The 21,278-nt window shown below is 35.6% G+C and overlaps 1 protein-coding gene across 1 annotated transcript in view; it reads right to left on the bottom strand.

Annotated features, from left to right (window-relative positions):
- Window positions 1–3,385: 3,385 nt before the first annotated feature.
- The window catches only part of LOC109599879 (RNA-binding protein MEX3B), a 37,671-nt gene continuing 19,778 nt past the window's right edge, over window positions 3,386–21,278 (bottom strand). The window contains exon 2 of the mRNA XM_020015928.2: window positions 3,386–7,232. Coding sequence (XP_019871487.1) covers window positions 6,226–7,232 — 1,007 coding nt within the window. The 3' untranslated portion in view covers window positions 3,386–6,225. The remainder of the gene's footprint in view (window positions 7,233–21,278) is intronic.

The following is a 21,278-nucleotide window of genomic DNA, read 5'->3' as shown; positions in this document are numbered from 1 at the left end:
TTCTAATTTTGTTTTTTTTTTTTGTTCTTCCAATGTTTGTGCTTTAATTTCACATCATTCAATGATGAAGTTTTAATTAATATATGACCAGGTTTTTTTGACGCCATCAGCCGTAAAGTTAGTTTTTATTTTTTGTAAACGAAATCCATAAATAATGAAATGATCTAACCATTAATAGTACGTTTCAAAATTTTTTTGCACGCATTTATTAAATAGAAATACTTTAACATCTGCAGCTATATATATAATTCAGTAATATAGTTTATATTATATTTTATTAAAATTGCTGAGCGATTTCACACTCAGGGTCGTAGATTTAGGTCTGTCCGTATTTAATGTATTTGATTAATTCAATTTAGAGTTTATTGGTGGTTAACAAATCTAATAAAAATATTGGTTTGTGATACTATCATATTTAATATCAAAGGTTTTCTATTTTATAATTCCCTAGTCTACCCTATACAATTAATTATTTTAAATGTAGATAAATAGATTAGTTTCTTTATTCTACTTTATCGTGTTTTTTATTGCTTTAAGTTTCAATTAGAAGACAAAATTTTGATATCAACTTATATAATCTTGGGCTACCTAGTTCAACTTATGTCTATAGATTATTACCATTCTATGTTAGTCTTCGTATGTATATGTCATTTCCGATTTTGTATACTATTTTACTGAGATCTACACTTTCTGTTCATTCATCTAAGCATCCAAATGATTGTGAAATAAAATTAATTCATTTTTTTAATTTCTTCAATTGCCCGATCGAAACGAAGTTTAATTAACTAAAATGTGTTATACTAGGAACAAATATATTGCGATTATGGAGCTATAACACAGCATTAACTATAACGAATGTTAGCATGCAGAGCAATACTGAGTGGTATAAAATGAAAAGTATCGAGGATGATACTCTTGGGTTTAATAATTCCGTGCTCTTCGGTCTCGTGGAAACTAGGGAACAGTTGAGAAAGTTGGATAAATAACTGTTTGTGAATTTTCATGGATGGAGAGCAAGCGGATAATAAAAATTGTGTAATTCTACGAAGATTGTCAAATTTTGTGTCTAAATTGTATCAGGTCACAATAATATGATGTTTGAACGTGATTGCCCACCACGTTGCGACGTTTATTAGTTTATTGCACATTCCCAAATCATAACTTGTTCAGCAGTTGTAAAATTTGCTAGTGTGACCTCTTTGAATCGAAAATACTGTTTATAAAAGATAGAAGATATTTGTAATTCGTCTAAGTATTGCGTTCTAGTTTATAATACCCTTCTGGACTCGAAATCGAATTCTAACGTAACAGTTAAAAACCTGCGACCCCAAGCTAGTGTCTTTTACAGGAGGCTACAAAAAGATATATTTTAATAATAATAATAATAATAATATATTTTTTATTTACTTCTTATTACATTATATAAATACAGTTTTTTTCTAGAAACATCTATATGTATTTTCTTAATCTATTTCAAAAATTACTTCATATATAATAAATATGAAATATAGATATTATTACTTAAATATCGTAGTTAGGCCTGTATATTAAGTTTTAAAAATATGCTAATATACAGTGTGATTTTGCAGTTTATGCGTCGCAGTCAATTTCGTGAAAATGAAACCGCTTCGTCAAGATGAATTGAAAATACACTCAAACGAGTAGATAGAAATAATCGATGATTGATTATAAGAGATAGAGTGTGGGCTAGTCTGGACTTTTTGTACTTGTTGAAACGTGTTTAAATCTGCAAGAATCGATTTAACTTTGTGTGATGTTCAAATGTATTTTCGAAAAACACTTTCGCGGCGACCTCATGAGAATGCAGATTAAATATATGTCTAATTATTATTGCAGCCTCAAGACTGTCAAAATTGGAATGGTTATTTGCCCGATGCGGCCAGTCAAGTTGAATTCGATTTCCAATTTCTACAGTCCGTCATTTAATTTTACACATAAAACACATCAAAACACAGCGATGAATATGCCAATTAGTCTATCTAAATATTAAATTTTACCCAAAAACTACTTTATATATGTATATTTAGAAATATATCTTTAAAAATAACTAAAATCTGATTAATTTTCCATTAAAAAAGTTTAGATGATTCCGGGCGGGAAGACTTTTATTAAAACCAACGGTTGCTCAGCACCTTATTAAAAGTCGTGCCCTATTTTGAACGACGCCTATTGTTTTTAAACCCTCTTCTAAATGCAAACATTCAACAAATCAACAACAAATTATTGCTGAATCAACTTTAATAACTGGAGCCATCGCCAAATCTACCAGAAGTACAGACCCTGGATTACCACATTTATTATATTTCTCATATTTTATAACATACACAAGAAATACGACCGCAATCCAGATCTGATAGACACAAAACAGACATATTTATTTATTATAGATAGTGATAGATCTGAAGGTGGCCTTTGGGCATCCCAAAAACGGATACTGATCGTCAAATTTTGATTTGTTGAACGTAGTGCTAATAACCGAATTACCTATATAAATATTTTATATACCAAACCAGCAAATATTGGCATCGTTCGTCATCCCGAAAGGTCATATATTATAGCTTTGAACAATATTGAGCATATTACATTTTACACAATTACACCTTAAGATTTAAGTTTCAATTAAATTGCTACAACTATATATTTACGCGTACTAAAATATTTTCAATAATATGCGGTTATTAAAATATAAAATGCGATTTTTCCTATAATATTTATATATTAAATTGTGCCTGGTAAGATACCATTCCTAGACGCTACAGTACTCACTAACATGCACGGGATAATATGAAAGCAAACGCCACAGACTTGACACAACCAAAACGAATATTCTAAATTTTGGTTTAAACCCACCGTGTGATATGGACTATAGAGACTGCATTGTTTGGCTCACACTTACCTTGAGGCTTATCACATAAAGCAAACACAAGATGAAATATTTGAGCTTTATCAAAAAGTTGGATCTCATTTGACCTAATTTTGACTTTAATCATGAATTGTGATAATAAACTTATTGTAATTAATTTTTGGTCAACAGGAAGCAGTTACTTTGTAAAGCATTAAAAAAATATTTACTAGACTTTTTTTTAAATATAATTACCTAATTTCCAAGAAGTTAACCAAGAACCGAATTCGGTTCATTTACAAAATACTTACCCAGACAAAACTTAATAATTAATAATTATTTAAGAATTGTGAGGTAAACTTTAAATTTATGAGTGAGTGTCAAGTCCAGGCTGTACTGAAAAACGTACCATGTAAACACCAAATGTCACAAAAGCATGCGTCAAACTCACAGATCATAACAGGGTTGGGTGAGGAGAATAGCACAGGCGTAAACAGTTTAAAATAAAATAAAAAAACAAAATAAAATATAAACCACGAATTTTATTAAAATATTTGGTAGCAATTAAATGTATAAAAAAAATCAAATATCTTAAGTTATTATTTGCTAGTTTTCTAAGGGCCGCACAAAGAAATAGCAGGCAGTTTAGTCTTGTACAATATAAATATTTTTAAATAAAAAAAAATAGGTACCACCAGCTTACTTTGAACAGCCCATTAGACGACGACCAAATAAGCAAAGTATTCTTAAGCGTAGGGTCAGTCGCTATATAAAATTCGTACTATTCAATAAATTTCTAAATAGAAAACACACTTATACATTTAATATTCAAAAATCAATAAAAAATTACAAAAAGAAATCACTTCGAGGATACTTTATATAATTAAAATATCAATATAAATATAACTAATCAAAAAATCTAATTAAACTATTTGAAACAGTCACTCTGCACACAAGTCTGTGGACATGTACTTGTACTAACATTCATATTTAAATATCTTCACAAAAATATGTAAAAAAATAAAATAATAATTATAATAATAATATGGTATTAATAGCTATAAAACAACAACTTATTTACAGTGTACGTGTAAACAAACTAAGTCGGCGCTGTAAGGGGACCAAGCCCCAAAGCGCGAGAGGTGGGGGGCTGGCGAGGATTGGCAAAGCATAAGTAATATAAGAACCATAATAATAAAATATATATAAATTTATCTAATAACGATAATTTTCAAAATTCTACAATAAAAAAATAAATAAAAACAAAATATACCATCTTATATTTATAATATATAATAATAATAATAATACATATATTAATAAGTCATATATAAGCGCATTGGAAGCCAATCCACGCAGCCCGACTACAGACAGAGACATCAGCTGAATTTCACTACATAAAAAAGTGCAGCGGCTTAGCAGACAGGGAGGGAGAGACAAGAGTCAAAAGAGAGAAAAAATATGTAAAAATGCACCTGTGAAAACTAAAGATCCGCGATGAGCGCGGCATAAATAAAGAATTGGGGGCGGCGGTCACAAAATAGCGACTTATTTTTACCGTGAATACTGAAGGATCGAGGTGGCGGTGGCACGAGCGCTGGCAGGGGGAGGCCGAGCGTGCACAAATTGATAAAAAGATGGCGCTGATTGATGATTACAAGTGCCGGCGCATGCGCCGCTGGGGCGCGCGCCTTTCAATCACCTACACCGGCAAAATCGGGAAACGGTACAGATAGATATGTCGGGTCGCTGAGGGATTAGATTACAAAAATATAATTTGGATTTGATGAGTGAATTTGATGAGTATGAGTAATACTGTAATTACGGTTTGGTTAAAGTGTTTTATATTTGTTTTGAAACTAGGTTTACTTAAACTGCGTCAACGAAGCTTAAATACCAATGTGTAAAATTAAAACCATTAAATCAAACCAACGAATAATGTAAATTGAAGATCTACTTACAGTTTCCTTGAAACTAGAAGTCAGGGGCGAAGAGTACGATTGATTTTTTTTTAGATGATATTGTTAATCTGATACAGATTTTTCTTAATAACCCCAGCACCCTTCTATCCATAAAAGTTGGTGTTTCCCAATTTCGAGATGTGTCGGTGGTACGGCAGACATGACATGACCGAGTATGGACTGATTATGACTGACGACTGTATGGTTCGGCGTCATCCGCCGGTGTTTGCACGATAAATAATTTATACTTTACATTTATAAATTCTCTTCACAACTTATACGCTATATAAGAATAATATAGAAATATATGTATCATATCACATGACATAACAGAACAATAGTAACAATGAGTGATCAACTAACAATAAGGGATATGTATTTCGTTTATTAGGGGGTGCAGCTTTACCGGCGGAACAAACAGCGAGACGCACAAGTGGCAGTTTAGATCACAGCCGAGATGGCCCCCAAGCCCTGCCCTCTCCTGCCCATTGCTCAGCAATTTTTTCTCTTTTAGTAAATTTACTCTAATACATAATGTTATTGTTGGTATGTTCGCTTCAAACTCTCGTTGCATTACATACTCACCGCACAACCATCATCTATCTCTTTTTTGTTATTAAATCTATCAATTTACATCTCACTTCCATTATCATATATATTAAATATTTTTTAGTTTTTTGCTATATTTTTTTACTTTCATATATTATTTAACTTTTAAATATTACTTAAAATAATCTTTTGAGAATTGCTGATTCAGACTTCAATAATGTGAAACTTCACATGGCGAAACTTAAAAAAATATATTTAAAAAAATAACGAAACACTTATCAATAGTATAAAAATTTACAATATTATTACGTAGTGTCGCGTCATGTCTTTTTGTATCTAGATTAAATATAAAAGGGAGTAGTACTCTCGGAGACAGATCCGTGAGTGAATACAATACACGCAAAAAATACAAATAAAAATAAACCGATAAGACTCTAATACTATAAAAACGGTGATATATTATAAGAAAATAGTTGAACTGGCATATATGATGACTACGCTTCGGCCAGGCGGCAAAACCCGGCGCCTCACCCGCAAAACGCCCCGCTACTCAATCGCATTGAATAATCATTATCATAATCAATAAAACCTAATAATAAAACAATAAACAATATATACTCATCAATAATTCAACAAAAAAACCCTAAATTATAAGATTAACTAATAATAAGAACTAGAATCGAATAGGACAATTTCGAGCTTCGTTGTATGTTTGTGTGTGAGGCGGCGGCGTTTGGCGGTTCGCGAGCGCCTCTAGTCGCCCAAGCCGAGGCTGAACACAGGGCGAGGGCCCGACGGGGAATGTACGCGGGGCGGCGGGGGAATTCGAGCGAGATCGATCGAGGGGGTGGCTTAAGGGTTGGGCGAGTAGATGCGGATGGCCTGCATGGCGGGCAGGGAGCAAACGGGACATTGGGCCTCGGTGCCATCGCATACGCGGTTGGCGCACTCCATGCAGAAGAAGTTGTGTCCGCATGGCACGAGGGCGTGCGTCACCTTCGCTTCGCTGCACACTAGGCATTTGGCCGAGCTCAGCAGAGAGTCAGCTGGGCTGGTGCTGTTTGCCGGTGATGGTCGTGATGGTTGTGAAACTGGTGGATACGACCAGATGCTGGACAACGCGGTGGATGTATCGAAGCTGGGCGAATCGCCCAGTCCTTCGTCGCGGTCACTTGAGCTCCAAATTGCTCCCAAGTCGCGACCGCCGGAGCTTGATGAACTGCTGGAGCTGGAACTTGAACTAGAAAAAGCTCCGCTGCTGCCTGTTGATGAAGTCATGTTCGGAAATGTATCGGTTGTTGGTTCCATGTAATTTAAGATTGAACTCAATCCGCTTTTGTAAAGAGAAGTCATGATATCGTTATCGTCCATGGCTGTCAATGAAGCCAATCCATTAAAAGCTGTGGTGCTTCCTGTTCTCATAGCAATGTGCGCCTCGATTTCTCGTCTAGCCGATTCAACGCTCTCAGGTAAACCGGTAACCTCAAAAACGGGCTCCTTGTCTCTGCTTGGTGTCACGATGTATGTGTGTGTCTGATGTTGGATTCTTTTGATGGTCGCACCTTTCGGTCCGACAACCAGTCCTACAACGCGATATGGTACTCTAACCTGGATGGTGATGTGTCCGGGGATGTTAGCTGGTGGACCTGGAGGAGTGCTCGCTCCAGAACCCAAACCGGCCAAGTTGTTTTTACGGGAAGCCCTGATTTGCGAGAAGTGCTCAGCTGCCGACAGGATTTCCCTCTTGGCTTTAGCCACATCTTCCTTCCTTCCAGTTACCACAAACACAGGCTCTTCACCTCTTACTGGAGTTTTAATGTAGGTGTTGGTCTTCGCACGAAGAGCTTTAATTTTGCAACCTGAAACAAAACAAAGAGAAAAATTAGTATTACGTAAATATTTATTGCTAATTGTCGACGTGGCAGGTGTATATTCACGAGATGTCTATGTAAGATTGTTTGCGGCGTGTTTTCCCATTAAATTTTACTCGTTAGTCAAGCAAAAAATTAAACAGCAGACATGGTAGCAAGGACGAAACACCGTCGAAGGCTCGCGGAGGCCTCATCGCCAGCGCCCAGACTATTTATTGTCTGTGAGTGACCTGTCCGGGGCAGGGTGAAGGGCGCCTTCATCCGCTACCTTTGTCTGCCGTTGTCCGTGTATGTCTGCCGTTGCGGTTGTCGATTCTCATGCCGATACCTCGATCATATTAATTATAGACCCGGCAAAACCGCACAGACACATTTTACAAACGTTTTAAAACTACTAAAAGAAACGTTTTCATAAAATAAAGTATAACCCAAAGATAATAATTGCCTGAGAATATTTACCAATTAATATAATTTTATATGCTCATGTATGTATTATTCGTAATTATTTTACATTTAAATATTATTAGATAAGTAGATATGTCAGGACTGGTGAGTTAAGATCATTAATGCTCCTCAACAGAAAAGAGTAGAGTTGTCCAAATGCGGCGATGCAACTTAACTGGCAGACTGCGTGCGAAACTGTCGCTGCTTCACCGCACAACACTACAACAATCATCCATCCTACAACCTTCACTCGATTTTTTAATTAACATATACTACGGGTCATTCACAACACGCTCAAGTTCGCACAACGAAGACAGCGCAGGCTTGAAGAATTTATTAACCAGTTGAGTTAATTTCATTGTTTCATATTGATAAAAAATGTACAAATATATATTTGAATGATTATTTATCTCAGTGAAATTCCAAACTATTCCTGGCCAATCCTCAGAGGAAGAGGTAACTGGCCGTTAATATTTCAAGTCGGAGACCACAGAGCATAGATTAAAACTCATCACATTTATAAATAACTGGCAAGTTGGAATTAATAATATAAGAAACGAGCTCAAAACCGATACCCATGTGCACTTCTTTATTTGCGTTCGAGTTGCAGAAAGTTGTATTGGTCTTATAAATAACAAATGAACAGCGGTGGGTACATTGGCCAGGTACACGGGGATAACCTTGGATCGCAAGAATGGAATAGCATCGGTCCAGGTAAGGTCGGGATTTATTATGGACCACTTCAGACCTTCGCGAATGCGACGCAACGTGGGACAACAAAATGCTCTGCTACAGTTTTATATCCACGGTGAAACAAGTTGCAATTATCATTATCGTTTATTTTTAATTGCATAATTTTGAAGTAAATTGAATGCGTTATTTATTTGAGCAGTAACAAGTTATATCAAGTGTAGAGTTCAAAAGAGTATGGGAAGCTGTTTTCCCCCATAGTGCGATGAACGGGTTTCATTTGAAGAATTCTTAGTCTCCCACTACACACTTAGTGCAGGAGAATCCAATTGCCATCTTTTCAACAGATAAACCATCGCTTAGTCTAAATTACAGGCCACATAAATCCATATTAAATTTTCAATTCCCGCTGATCAAATCGTTCACCGAGGCAAAAAATTTATCGCCCGGCGCTTTATACTGACGATACTGATTTATAACTTGTGTTTTTCATTCATTGTCAGCAAACTTAGATAAATATCGAATTATTAGCTTTAAATTTTGTAACTCGCCCTGTAGAGAAGTCGCATCTGCCAGTGACACACGGACGGCTGGAAGAATGCAAGCACGGAGCTTAATATAGTCTCTGACCTCCACAAAGTCTGCAATTTGAGAAGCCTCACGCTAGGAGACTCATTATGAATGCAATGCTGCTGGAAGTCATTGGTGCATTTAACGAAAAACATCGTTAACTGCGTCTGAGGCGCAAAGCCACCGAGATACGATTAATACGGAAAGTGCTCGACAAAGAACATTTTTATTGTTACGGAGATGTCGGAGTGGTGTCCGTAATGGAGAATTTTTTAATTGAGAACGACCAGCAAATAGTACGAATAGAAGTACTAAGAGACCATTACAGAATAAAATTATGTTTGTAACATGTAAATGAGATACAAAGTAGATAGCGTACCACGTGGATAATTACCGAATGCGCCCCAGAGGTGCTCCCCTCAGCACAGTAGGATTATTATTACTAATTGAAGAGGATGCCACTACATCCTGACACATGTGGGATACAGTCCGGACCTTGGTCGCGTCATGTCGTTTATTAACCTACCTACCGCTAATGCGCCGCTAGAGCATACGTTCAAAGATAACTTCTTTGTATGGTTTCGCGTATAAAGACCAGTTTAATTTTTACGGACTGCGAAATGATTTAGAACGTCGTTTTTGTGCTTGTGAGGTTTCACAGGTTGGCCTTTACAGTGTTTTATTTCGTTTTAATCCGGCGCTGGTTTTTCATCCGGCTCACGTCTCTGGGACCGTCCGCGAAACGTGAAGACTTCTCGCCGGTGCTAAGTACCGGAACGTCTGTTTGTTTAATTGGACGACGCTTGTTTTGGATTAGAAAGAGAAAACGATAATAGAATAAGAATTCCACAATTAAATTAAATGCATTTTTACTACTATCAGAAAACACGTGCTACTTGTATGAACTCAACCTTAATAAAGTCAAAAATAGATTATTTATGAAAATAGAAATTGTTATAAAATTTACCAGTACGAGTAAATTATCCGAACTTGTCTAGAATATAGAAACATCCTTACTAATTTATTTATCATTCAACAATAAGTCACGATCCAAATATACAGCCGCAACACTTATACATTTTTTATGAATAACAGACCGAGAGTTCGTAGGACGTAATCGAGACAAAATTAAAGCTCGCCTTGAACACAACGCACACCGTACCGAAATAACAAAAATATCTCCCAAGTGGAAGTAAATCGGAGGTTAGGGTTGTCGTAAAGTATTTTAACGCGTCGAAAGCGACATAACACAAAGAATTTATGATAACAACGGCAGTAAATGGTGTATAACAAATTTTGTCGAAAATCGTAACAAAGTCTTCGTGCATTTTTTATTTTTAACCTTTGTTTAATCAGAGGAAATGCTAATCAGTTTGTTTCATTCTGGTTTTTAACTATCCCGACCTTGCACAGTTCATACGATGTTGTGGAATGTTATCCTCGTATAGTATAAACTATAATAATGTGTGATTTCTTATACGATGTCCATCCTACACGATCGCCATTAGGCTCACTCCCATGCAACTCGAACAACGTGTCCTCAGAGACTTAATCACAATTTTAATTTAAACGGTCTTGAGCGAGGTGCAACGAACTGCCAGCTATCGCACAACACATATTGTGCAGGTAGTTAATTCTCTTTGGACGTGCTGCTTCCTGTGATATAGTCAATTCAATTGGTGTTGGTAAGGAAAAAATATTTATTAAGAATTACAAGACGGGGTAGGTAATTTCGAATCGACAACTGTCACATCTAAGCCCCATTTTATTGGAAATAAGACGGACACATGCGGCTGCTTTTTGACGTACAACATAACATATAATAAAGTTTCCCCACTATGTTGCTGCATTGACGTGTCGGGAAATTGGGGTGTTTCGAATCGATAACAGGCTCTTCCCCCATGTTAAAGGAAGCCTCGCCGCAACTTCGCATTATGCCATGCCGTACAAATATTTATGATACATAAATGTTTTAGCCTGCACATATAAGTGTTACGTGTCACAACATGATCGTCGATCTTTGTATTTTTGGCCGGATCCCCAAGAATAAAAATAATATTATCATAAACACATTTGACGGCCTTAATAGCTAGTGAAGAGTCGATAGACTTTTTTGTGTCGCGTTAATCGTCGGCACACAGATGCAACGGCAATTTGTTGTTATCGTGTTGAACCGTGGCCGAGCTCCTAACTCATAAAAAACTCCGATTTCGTCTCAGCAGGAGAGTGAGTGACGAGCGTTGTGCGGCAACGGAGTTTTAAAATGTCACAAATCTGGCCCAGATCCAGCCAGCAGCATTGCACCCGTGTTTCGGTTTCTATTCGTCGCTGGTCTAGCTCTAGTGTCTAGAAATATCTCTAGGGTAAATGCCACTTCTCTTAATAATAGCACCGTCATCCCGCAGCCACGTTGCTAAAGATGCACTTGCCTTCTTGGCTTCATTAAGGCCGATGTATCCGTACGCCCAGTTCACACGCCTCGAAATGCCACCTTCGAGGACACTCAATAAAATCCATAGTCGAATTTGTGTTGTTCTATTTAATATATCACAGGAAATGTTTAGTAAATCTAAACATTTTTAAATCAATTCCATTACGATCCAGTTATGCTATTATTTATATCAACACAGTAACGATTTCCTTAAACAATATCTTTGTTGACACATGTCCAGGAAAAGTAGAATGAACAAACACTTCAGATTGTCTCCATCCAGCTTGATACTTGACCTTAGTCAATAAATCCAACTTTAAATTGTTTAATGGCAAAAACAGGCTCAAGTTTGTTGATCGGTCACGTAACATCTCAATAAAGATTCTGGTTTGTTGGCCACCACAACTCTCCAATCTGCGAAAGCCGTTGAGTAAATAGTTTGCGAATGGATATCTTGGCACAATCACCCGTTTTATACCAAAGGAGGTTTTTCTACGTCTATGAAAAATAATCTGCTGACTGTTTTCAAGTAATGAAAACTGAGCACAGCGACCAAATCGTGGCTTTTTTAAAATGACTTGACAAATATCCTTTGGAGGCGCTCTAAAAGATTGTTAGTAGCTGGGCTAGATTTATGGTCAGCATCTATTGAGTCCATATAAAAAGAACTCCTTCATGAATAGATGTTTTTATTACCACAATGCAGTTTAGCACTCTTAAAAAGCAACTGTTAAATAATTAATTGCATTGAACATAATACAAAATTTATGTAAATTGTGTAGAATTTATGCCATTTCGTCGTGTGCCACCAAAATAACCGTGGCAATAAACTTATGTTTACATTTCGCATTAATGACCAGGAAAGGTATTTTTAATTTGCGTTTTTACTCTTATCTCTTGTTGTATGGGCAGTGTATTTGGAATCGATGTCCAAGAAGGCTCATTAATAAATCCTTACATTTTATTAATAATGAACCGGACGAAGGAGACCTGTACGACCTGTCTGGCTCGAGATGGAAAAGCCAATGAAGGTCTTTGTGTCTAAATTTAGAAAACGTAGCTATAAATACATGAAATTAACTGATCATTTTATACATAACAGAATAAATCAATTTGTGGATTACAGTCGCTATCTATAATTAATGCTCATTTAGAAGATCCTAACCTCGTTACACACACAGTCCATTACAATAATACTCTATAATAATATATAAGCTTTAATTAACAATTACGTTACAGAAACTGATTGACATTTTAGTAGAATTGATTGCCTAAATATAGTCCGTTTGTGACACACTCAGCAGTTTTGCAATTTTTACTTTATTGACTTTCCATTTATATAATACCACATTAAACAATAGACGCATCGATCTGATTTAGATACGACTTTTTCCGTAAACAACGCAAATTTTCCGGAACGTTATCCAACACTGTTGATAAATAATTATGTTGGCGGTTTTTCAGTTAATTTGTCGGTGTTTGCCAAAATAAATAATGTTCGTTTAGTTTATGTTTTTCTTTTTTATAATGTCCATATTTATTGAAAGAGGTTGTAATAAACGGACTGGTTTGTTTCAATACTAATGGGAATTTACTGATCTTAAATCAACGTAAGTAATGGATATTAATAACTTATATATACATTTTCATAAAACGATATTTTTCCCGATAAGTAAATTTAAAAAATGTGACATCATCAATTTGAGACCCAAAAAATGTAAAATAAAACAGCCCTAAAAGCTCTGGACGTTTTATTTATCAAAGCCAATTGTGAGATTAATACAGCTGTCATTAATCCTTGCTAAAAATAGGCGCATAAGAAACTAACAAATTAAGGTTATTAATTTTAATAATTGAGATAAACGATGCTTTTGGACTGATATTGGAAAAAGGGAAAGCCAAGTAATAAATAATATTTTTTATATAATTCGTAAAAGTTTTTATGTTGTCGTACAAAGTTGCGTAAAATCCATGGGACATGTAGTTTTATTTTATATTCAACGATTGACATTTAAAGGAGATTTCTATGTTGGAAAATGTGTAAGGCGTCCGACTTTATTATATAATTGTGGAATAATAAACAAGGAATTCTTATTCGTATGTGTTTTATTGAAGGTGCTTCATTTCAACCAAAAACAAATCAAAGACTCAGACAAATTATCAGGGAAGAGAAATCGAACAGAAATACCATCCTTTCTTATATGCGACCGCTAAATTTTATCAGGGCAATAAAAATTGACAAGACCAAGACTACTCAAAAATAAATCACGTTGTGGTAGATATTAAATTGTCGATAAAGTAAAAACCCTCCTACGAGAACACAGCAGACACTTGTGAAGTCGTAAAAATCAATCGTAAAGCGTCTGTGTTTTTAAAATTCATAAAAGTTATCATCTGAAAGAACAGAAGCAATAATGTCGAAATAAACAACGACGACAAAAAGTTGACAAAAAGAACCGTGAAATCGTGTCTGGTAATCGTCATATTATACATTAAATAGTTACACTCACAATCAGTCATGAGGTCTGACACATGTGCACACCCACACTGGTGCATAAGTATAAGGTTGTCTACCTCTGGAACTCGAATCTTTGACACCGATGCACTAAAAAGCTCTTCCTGATTCTATTTTGATATTTATATGTCAGGTCCATAACACTAAATGAGAATTTAAAAATTGTGAGGTACTCCATCTTTGTTCCAGTCACACAAATAGACTCACAGATTTTCTGCTAAATATCACATCCTCATTCGTTTCGTTTATCGTCTCCATTCTAAATCTCAGCACTTTTCTCGGTACATGGTTTATTTAAATTGATGTAATTACATATGGAACTAACAAGTCACTAAACAATTGAAACAAAGGGCGAACAAATCCTTACGCAAGGCTGGATTGAAATCGGTTCAATGAAATTCATCTCCCGAAATACTTCAGACGCATTAATTTTCATTCGGATGTGTAACTACGTCTCTAAGTAAGCGTGAAGAAAATCGGCTTCCAGAAATATGCTATTTGATAAGGTAAGACGTGTTTTTACAGACAATTCGGATATACGTAGATTAGAGACCGGGAAATTTGAATAAGTAAAATCCAGTGGTGACTGGAAAACTGTCATTAGAATATATTAGCTTGGAGACAGTACAATCGTTTCGTGTTCGTCTATCCGATTAAATGAGGATGAATCCAAATAACCCAATTTATAAACTGAAATAATGCACGAATCTCTTCACTTGGAATTATATTATTCAGTAGTAATGATTTTATTCTGCAATAATCCTGGATAGACGTCAGTTTGTATGCGAATAGACGATTCAAATATGCAACTTGTACTTGTAGGAAGTTTTATTTTTATGAGGAAAATATTATACTCCTCTCTCTATTATACTAATCCATAAAGAAAAAAAAAACGGTTGGATAAATAGACACATTTATTATTACAAAAATCAATTGTATACACGTCGTTTCATTAATCATTATTTCCGTATTAGTTGAGCTCGTAATTTATTCATGTCTTTGTTTATCAACCTAGCAGGGGTACCTCTCAACGGTTTTATTCAAAACATCCATTTATTTACTATCGAATATATTAACTGCACCGAAATAATTAATAACCAATATTTTCTGAACCCAGTGACCTTATTTTTTTCGGTTGAAATATTTGCATATAGGCTGTCAGGCAGGTAGACTTATTTCAAAACGTTTTGCATATTACACAACGGCAATCTTGACATCGTTGTACAATATAGAATATTTAGGTTGTGTCATAATATTGCTTGTGCTTTGCTTCTTCATCGATACATTATTTTAACGATTTCGCATAAATTAACGAAACACTAAATTTCAAAAGAATGATTCAACTTCAAACCGAAGTAATTAATTATTTTGTCTTCAATCTAAAAATACAGCATTCAATATTTTATAGTGTATCCAGTTATTAATCATTTAGCAACAACAATGGTGTCGCATCGATTGATCCCCCGTTTTTCTTAAACAATAGATTAAAAGAAGTTAAAGACAAAACAATAATGACGCAATGTAATTTCCTCCAGTTTTTGACAAAGGTCCCCCAGCTTTGCTTTCCTTACAAATCGACCGTAAATAATAATTTTCCCCCAAAAAAACACAACTCGGACGTGTGATCGATACTCTATAATAACGCAGGGCGAACACACGATAAGAATTCTAAATAGGAGAAAATTTTGCCGCATTGTATATTAAACTTCGCCATGAGCCGTTCGATACTGTCAACCTTGAGACACAAAACTCCGGGATGTATTTTTAAGCCGATTTCACAATTTCGGTGTGCAATTTTTACCTACCACAAGAGTAACGAATTAATTAAAACGATTTAATGTTATTTCTAGAATGTCGACAGCATTACAATTAACAGGCAATACAATAATGTATAAAACACAAATGTTTCACGTTTGAAAAGCCTGCCTAAGCTATTAAACTGAATAAATAAAATATAATCGGAATGAAATATCACGGAGAGACCGGTTTGCTTTTAAGTGTTACCGTAGAATTTAGTACAATAACAGCATAGACATCTAGATAATGCTTGACAACTTTGAACGTTATTACGAGGTAGCTGAATAATGTGGCATAGGTATACGAGAGAGAATGTCCTCTATAATTTTCATTTTCCTACTGCCGCGACATTTCTAACCCCTAATGAGTAGATCTGATGGAGATGTCGAAACGCGGTAACGCAAATTCCGGTCGATTGTATGTACGCGTGCTGTTACCAACGCAAAAAAATGAAACACGTAAACCGAGCTCGTAACGTTTATGCAAATCTCGCATGTCCAAAAATTCACCGGCTACTTAAAAATTCACCCTTGCCAGGCACAGTAGATTAGCAGAAACAAGGTTGGTTGCGTATTGATTTTTCTGCATATACAACCGCGTACCAGGGACTAAAAATAATCCCTCCACACAACGATTAAAATGACAGTTTTAGAGGATAGCTGGAAGATTAATGCGCCTCAACTGTAACCTGTAATTATTTAAGTTGTATTTATATTGAAAAGTTCAGGTCACGTAACCCGGCTGCCAGGAAACGCGATTACAAGGGATGTTTAAAATAAATGAAAAGACATTCATTAACTGCAAACGGCTTTTTGCTCAGAGAAACTTTATCAGAGTCGGAAAACTTTTACCATTCAGCTTAGGATGTCATAGACGTTATGAGAACTCCACAGTGGTGAAGTAAATCCCCCTCTTGGGGGATGAAACACCTTGATCCTATTGCACGAGAAAGTTTTTTTGTTTTTTTACATAATATACTCGATAAAAAGCAAAAACAAGTTTCTGGTTATTTTTAAACTACAATAAAAACAGTTCATTAACTTTAACATGCTTAGTGCTCCCTGAAATGTCAACCCAACAATAAATGTTTTTAATATGGATAAAAATAGTCCAAATAAAATTTACACATGGGTCCACAGTCTTCATGGTTTGATTAAATTTTACAAGGAAATTATATCTATTCAGAACTCACAAGGATTCTTTTAATTTTGATCAATGACTTTCATTTAAACAGTCAAAGACCCTAAATGTCCAGAATATAATATATTTAATTATTATTTGAGAAGTTAATTGTACATAATTCCTTTGTTATCTAGTATGTATGTACGTTCAAGGATAATCAGTTGTCCGTCTATAGAATTCAATGACTTTAGTCTGATTGAATTATTGCGCACAGTGATCGGTTAATAATAAAAATAATAGATATTTTACTTCAGGACATGTATTTAAAAATTTTAAATTTTATGTCACCTAGTTACTTGAAGGAAACCAACACAGATAAAAATATTTGTACCAGTTGATTCACGTTCCTATTAATAATAACTTTCGGTGTCAAATGAAATTTGTTAATTTGACCACTGTGAACGCGGTAATAACGACCACCAAATCTTAGAGGAAAAAAACTTGGCATTGGTCTAAAAAATGTGCAAAACTCAATCGTAGTTCAAGGCTGTTCATTATTAGATCATCATTCACATTTGTTTTATATTTAATTTTATTTAAATTTCGGTTATTAGCAACTAAACATTAATTTTTAATGACATTCACGTACGAGTTTAAATTTGTGAATAATTTTTAGGATGAATAAAAGATTAAAATATTTAATATCTTGAAAAATAAGTAATGTGTAAAGCTTTATTAAAATTATATAAAAATCTGTACCTTCTGGATATACATCCAGTTAACCTTTAAAATAGTTTACCAATATTTAAATAGTTAATATAATTTAAATCTTGATTGAGAATCACGTCAGAATAATATTGGTCAACTCATAGAAAATTTATAAACTAAAGTATCATAAATGGGTCTTCTAGATAAGTTTGATGTTTTACCGTTGGCAGTATTAAAAAAAACGGAAAAAGCATCATTCTTATTATTTGTAATTATGTTTTTTTTAGTTTTATAAACAAATAAAATTTATATATACCATACTCGACATATTATTAAATATTTTGATTATGATAACTACTTCATAATATTTATAATCGCTGAGCAAGATAATAATAATATAATATAAATGATAAAATATGCATGAAATTTTTTTGCATTCTTTGTATGCACGTAATTACAAGGGTTGCCACCACTTTTAAAAGGTGTGAGTTACATAACCGGGAAATCCTACCTAACCTCGTTAATAAATCGCCGTTTCCAGGGCGAAAGGCAAGCAAAACGGATCGACGGCACAGGCCGAGCCGAAGAAGGGATACACGGCACACGGGGGCATAAAAGACCGCAAATATTGACTTTTCCCCAATTTAAATACGCCGCTCTCCCGCCGGCGTGCGGCGGACGGCTGGATTCAATGGCCGCACACACAAATTGAAGAAACGTAGTCATAGTAACTGCTGCAGTACTCCCGGCGGGGGATGCAGACGATCACGTGACCGATTGCAACGCGCAAGCCGCTCCCTCGCACCTCAGCCGCCGCCGCAGACCCTGATGCCGCGAATCAGACGGCCCCGCACACTGAGATCCACCAATAAATTTGATGGCGGTGTCGAGCAAACTATTCCCACAATAATTGTCCGATCTGTTTTCATGAATTTATTTAATTTAATAAACTATTTAATTTTATGGATATAATTGGTTAATAATTTATAAACATTATTTGATTACTTGTATTCAAATGGAAAATACAACGGCTTTTTGTGGTGAGATCCCAACGTGCGTGTCAGCCGCCGCCGCCGATAAAGTTCGCGTCCGACCCCGGCAGTTCACGTTCAACGGGAGTCATTGCCACCGCTCCGCATCATCGTTTGGTCCACTTTCCGAAATCGGGCGGCCGCCCCCGGAACGACCGGGAAAAACCGGCGGCTGCAACGCCCGGGTGTGGTCAATGCACCCTGACGCGAGCAACGACGTCGACCCGGAAATATGCAACCACCAGATAGGCGGCGGCGGCGGCGGCCGTGCTGCCGGAAAAAACGCACTGCGGGCGGACGGGATTCCCAGACTGGTCTGGGGGAACACGTAGCGAACGCCCCGACATGATTTAGCGTTTTGGTGCAGCGTACATGCTGACAATATATCCGAAAAGTGGCTTGATGATAATTCCGACCGCACGGCTTTTTATGCACACTCTGCCGGATTTATGGTGCATCTTATCGCTGTATATTCTATTTCATACAGGAATTATGAGCATTGCTGAAAATACATTTTCCTAAACTGCGGTTACATATCTCCAACTATCGTTCGCATATTAACTACGAAAACTTAAACAATAGTGTTTTAAATTCAATTCGAACATAACTTTTAAAATATTAAAGTTTATAAAACGTACAAGGAAGAAATTCTGTGACATGAATTTTTAAATGTCCTACATTAAAGACATATTATGGAGAATGGTTTTTGCCATCTTTTACTCGCAAGCAAGATTATAAGATCTCATATAATCTCGGACCAATTTTGTGCATATAAATTAGAAGTATCTCATAAAAAAATCAATTATTGTTAACAGAGATTAATTTGGAAGTTGATTTTTGAGATTTAGAAAATGTTAATTTGATAATTCATTTCAAACTAGAAGTTACAACTTTTTTCATGTGAAAACAATACTATCACAAAACAGAATTTGAGGAAAATTTCATTATTATTATTATTAGGTGAAATTTGAAATGACTTAAATATGTAATCCTAGAAGTTCCTGACGTTAATAAAGATAATTGTTAATAATAATACTATTTTTATAGTGACACAGTAAAGTATGTATCAAACATTCCCGCATTTTCAATTGCGTCAATTAACAATTGCTTCCGAAAATAAAATGTAGGTTAGAAGAAAATTTGGCACTAAACGGCCGACCTATTTTTATCATTAATCAGCTTATATTTACATTGCTTGAATAACAATGGACCGCAGTTGTCCAACTATGTGACAGGTGTGCACGTCATGTAATGAGAGAAAAAATTGAGAACTCTCGTAGGCAGCAAATCATCGTGTACACACACAATTGACCGAATTAAAGTGTATCTACACGTAATGATGGGAGTCTGAGACGCGACCAGCCGAGCAATTAGCCGGCGTAAACAACTTGTAAATGAAGAAAAAATTACGTTAATTAGATCGTGGACAGCAATGAGATTATAAAAAGACAGTGGCTTTTTAAGTATCTGTTGTTGGCATTGTTTTTGTCATTTATCGACATTGAACTGAATATGCAAACGTTATCGAAATTGCCATACGTGACAAACGGCTTGAAACTAGATCCAACGTCACATTTTTCCGAAGAAATTATCTCAGCAGGCAGATAAAAAAGTAATTAGGTGGACGCCAAAAATACTTCGGTGACACGAGGTTCTCGTTTACTTACGCATTGTTGACAGAGGAAAACCCACCTAAAACAAACAAAAAAAAAATTAGCATTTCTCATCAAGTTACAAATTATTAATAAATAAAATTGATACTTAAATCAGAATAGTCACTAATCTTAAAAATTACCGAAATTTTAAAAATTAATAAATGACAAGGAAAAATTCAGTCAAGTCACACAATTTTGTTCGGGAATTGTGTGAGGATAACTCCGCTAAATTCTTAGAAAATGTGTAATTCATATTAACAGAAATAGGTCTTCCGCATGAGTCTTATGATAACCACTGGCACAGATTAAAATAATAAATTAAAAACATAACAATAATTATTAGCTTCAAACAAAAAAATATATTTCGTTTTAAGATTTCTTATTAGAAAACTAGCATTTATTCAAATGAGAAAAGATGCATTCATTCAACATATTTGATATTTTCAGTAAGTACCATAATGTGCCTGAAGTCATGGACACTCGTTTAGTGTTTGTATGGCAATCGAGAGTGATTGTTCGATAACTCGCCAGGTACGGATCGGTTGTCGGACTTAATCCCCGTGTCAAGTTTAAAAATAAACATTTCCTCATTTATTTATTGAATTGTACGTCGAATAAAAAAGCGAAACAGTCAGTGCTCCGGCCGATTAGAAGTGAACGATCGGGCTCGGCGTGTTCTAGAAACCGGGCTGCACACTCGGCCAGAGACCGAGGCACATATCGACAAAACACCGCCAGGATATGTGTGCCAGCGGGAAACGTTGCGCCAGGACCGCGCAGTCCTGCCAACTCTGTTGACACACAGTTGCCGCAAAGCGCCCCGTTTCGGTGGCGGCGACACTCTGTGCATACTTCGTCGGTACGAATAAACATCGTCGGGGGACATGGGATTTAATGCTGGTGTCGTTTATTAAAACCGGCGTTAGATAGACAAACATGTCGTTGAATGTGTGTATTTAACTTGTGTTTTGCCCGGTACCACACCTGTTATCTCGTATGAGGATATTTTTGAGGAAAACAATGACATACAACCTAGGTGTTTATGTTGACTTTTGAGTATGACTTAATTAT

The sequence above is a fragment of the Aethina tumida genome, chromosome 3 (genome assembly GCF_024364675.1).
Source record: "Aethina tumida isolate Nest 87 chromosome 3, icAetTumi1.1, whole genome shotgun sequence".
In the NCBI taxonomy this organism is placed as follows: domain Eukaryota; kingdom Metazoa; phylum Arthropoda; class Insecta; order Coleoptera; family Nitidulidae; genus Aethina; species Aethina tumida.
The sequence above is the reverse complement of the archived record's forward strand: the minus strand, read 5'-3'. Positions and strand labels throughout refer to the sequence as shown.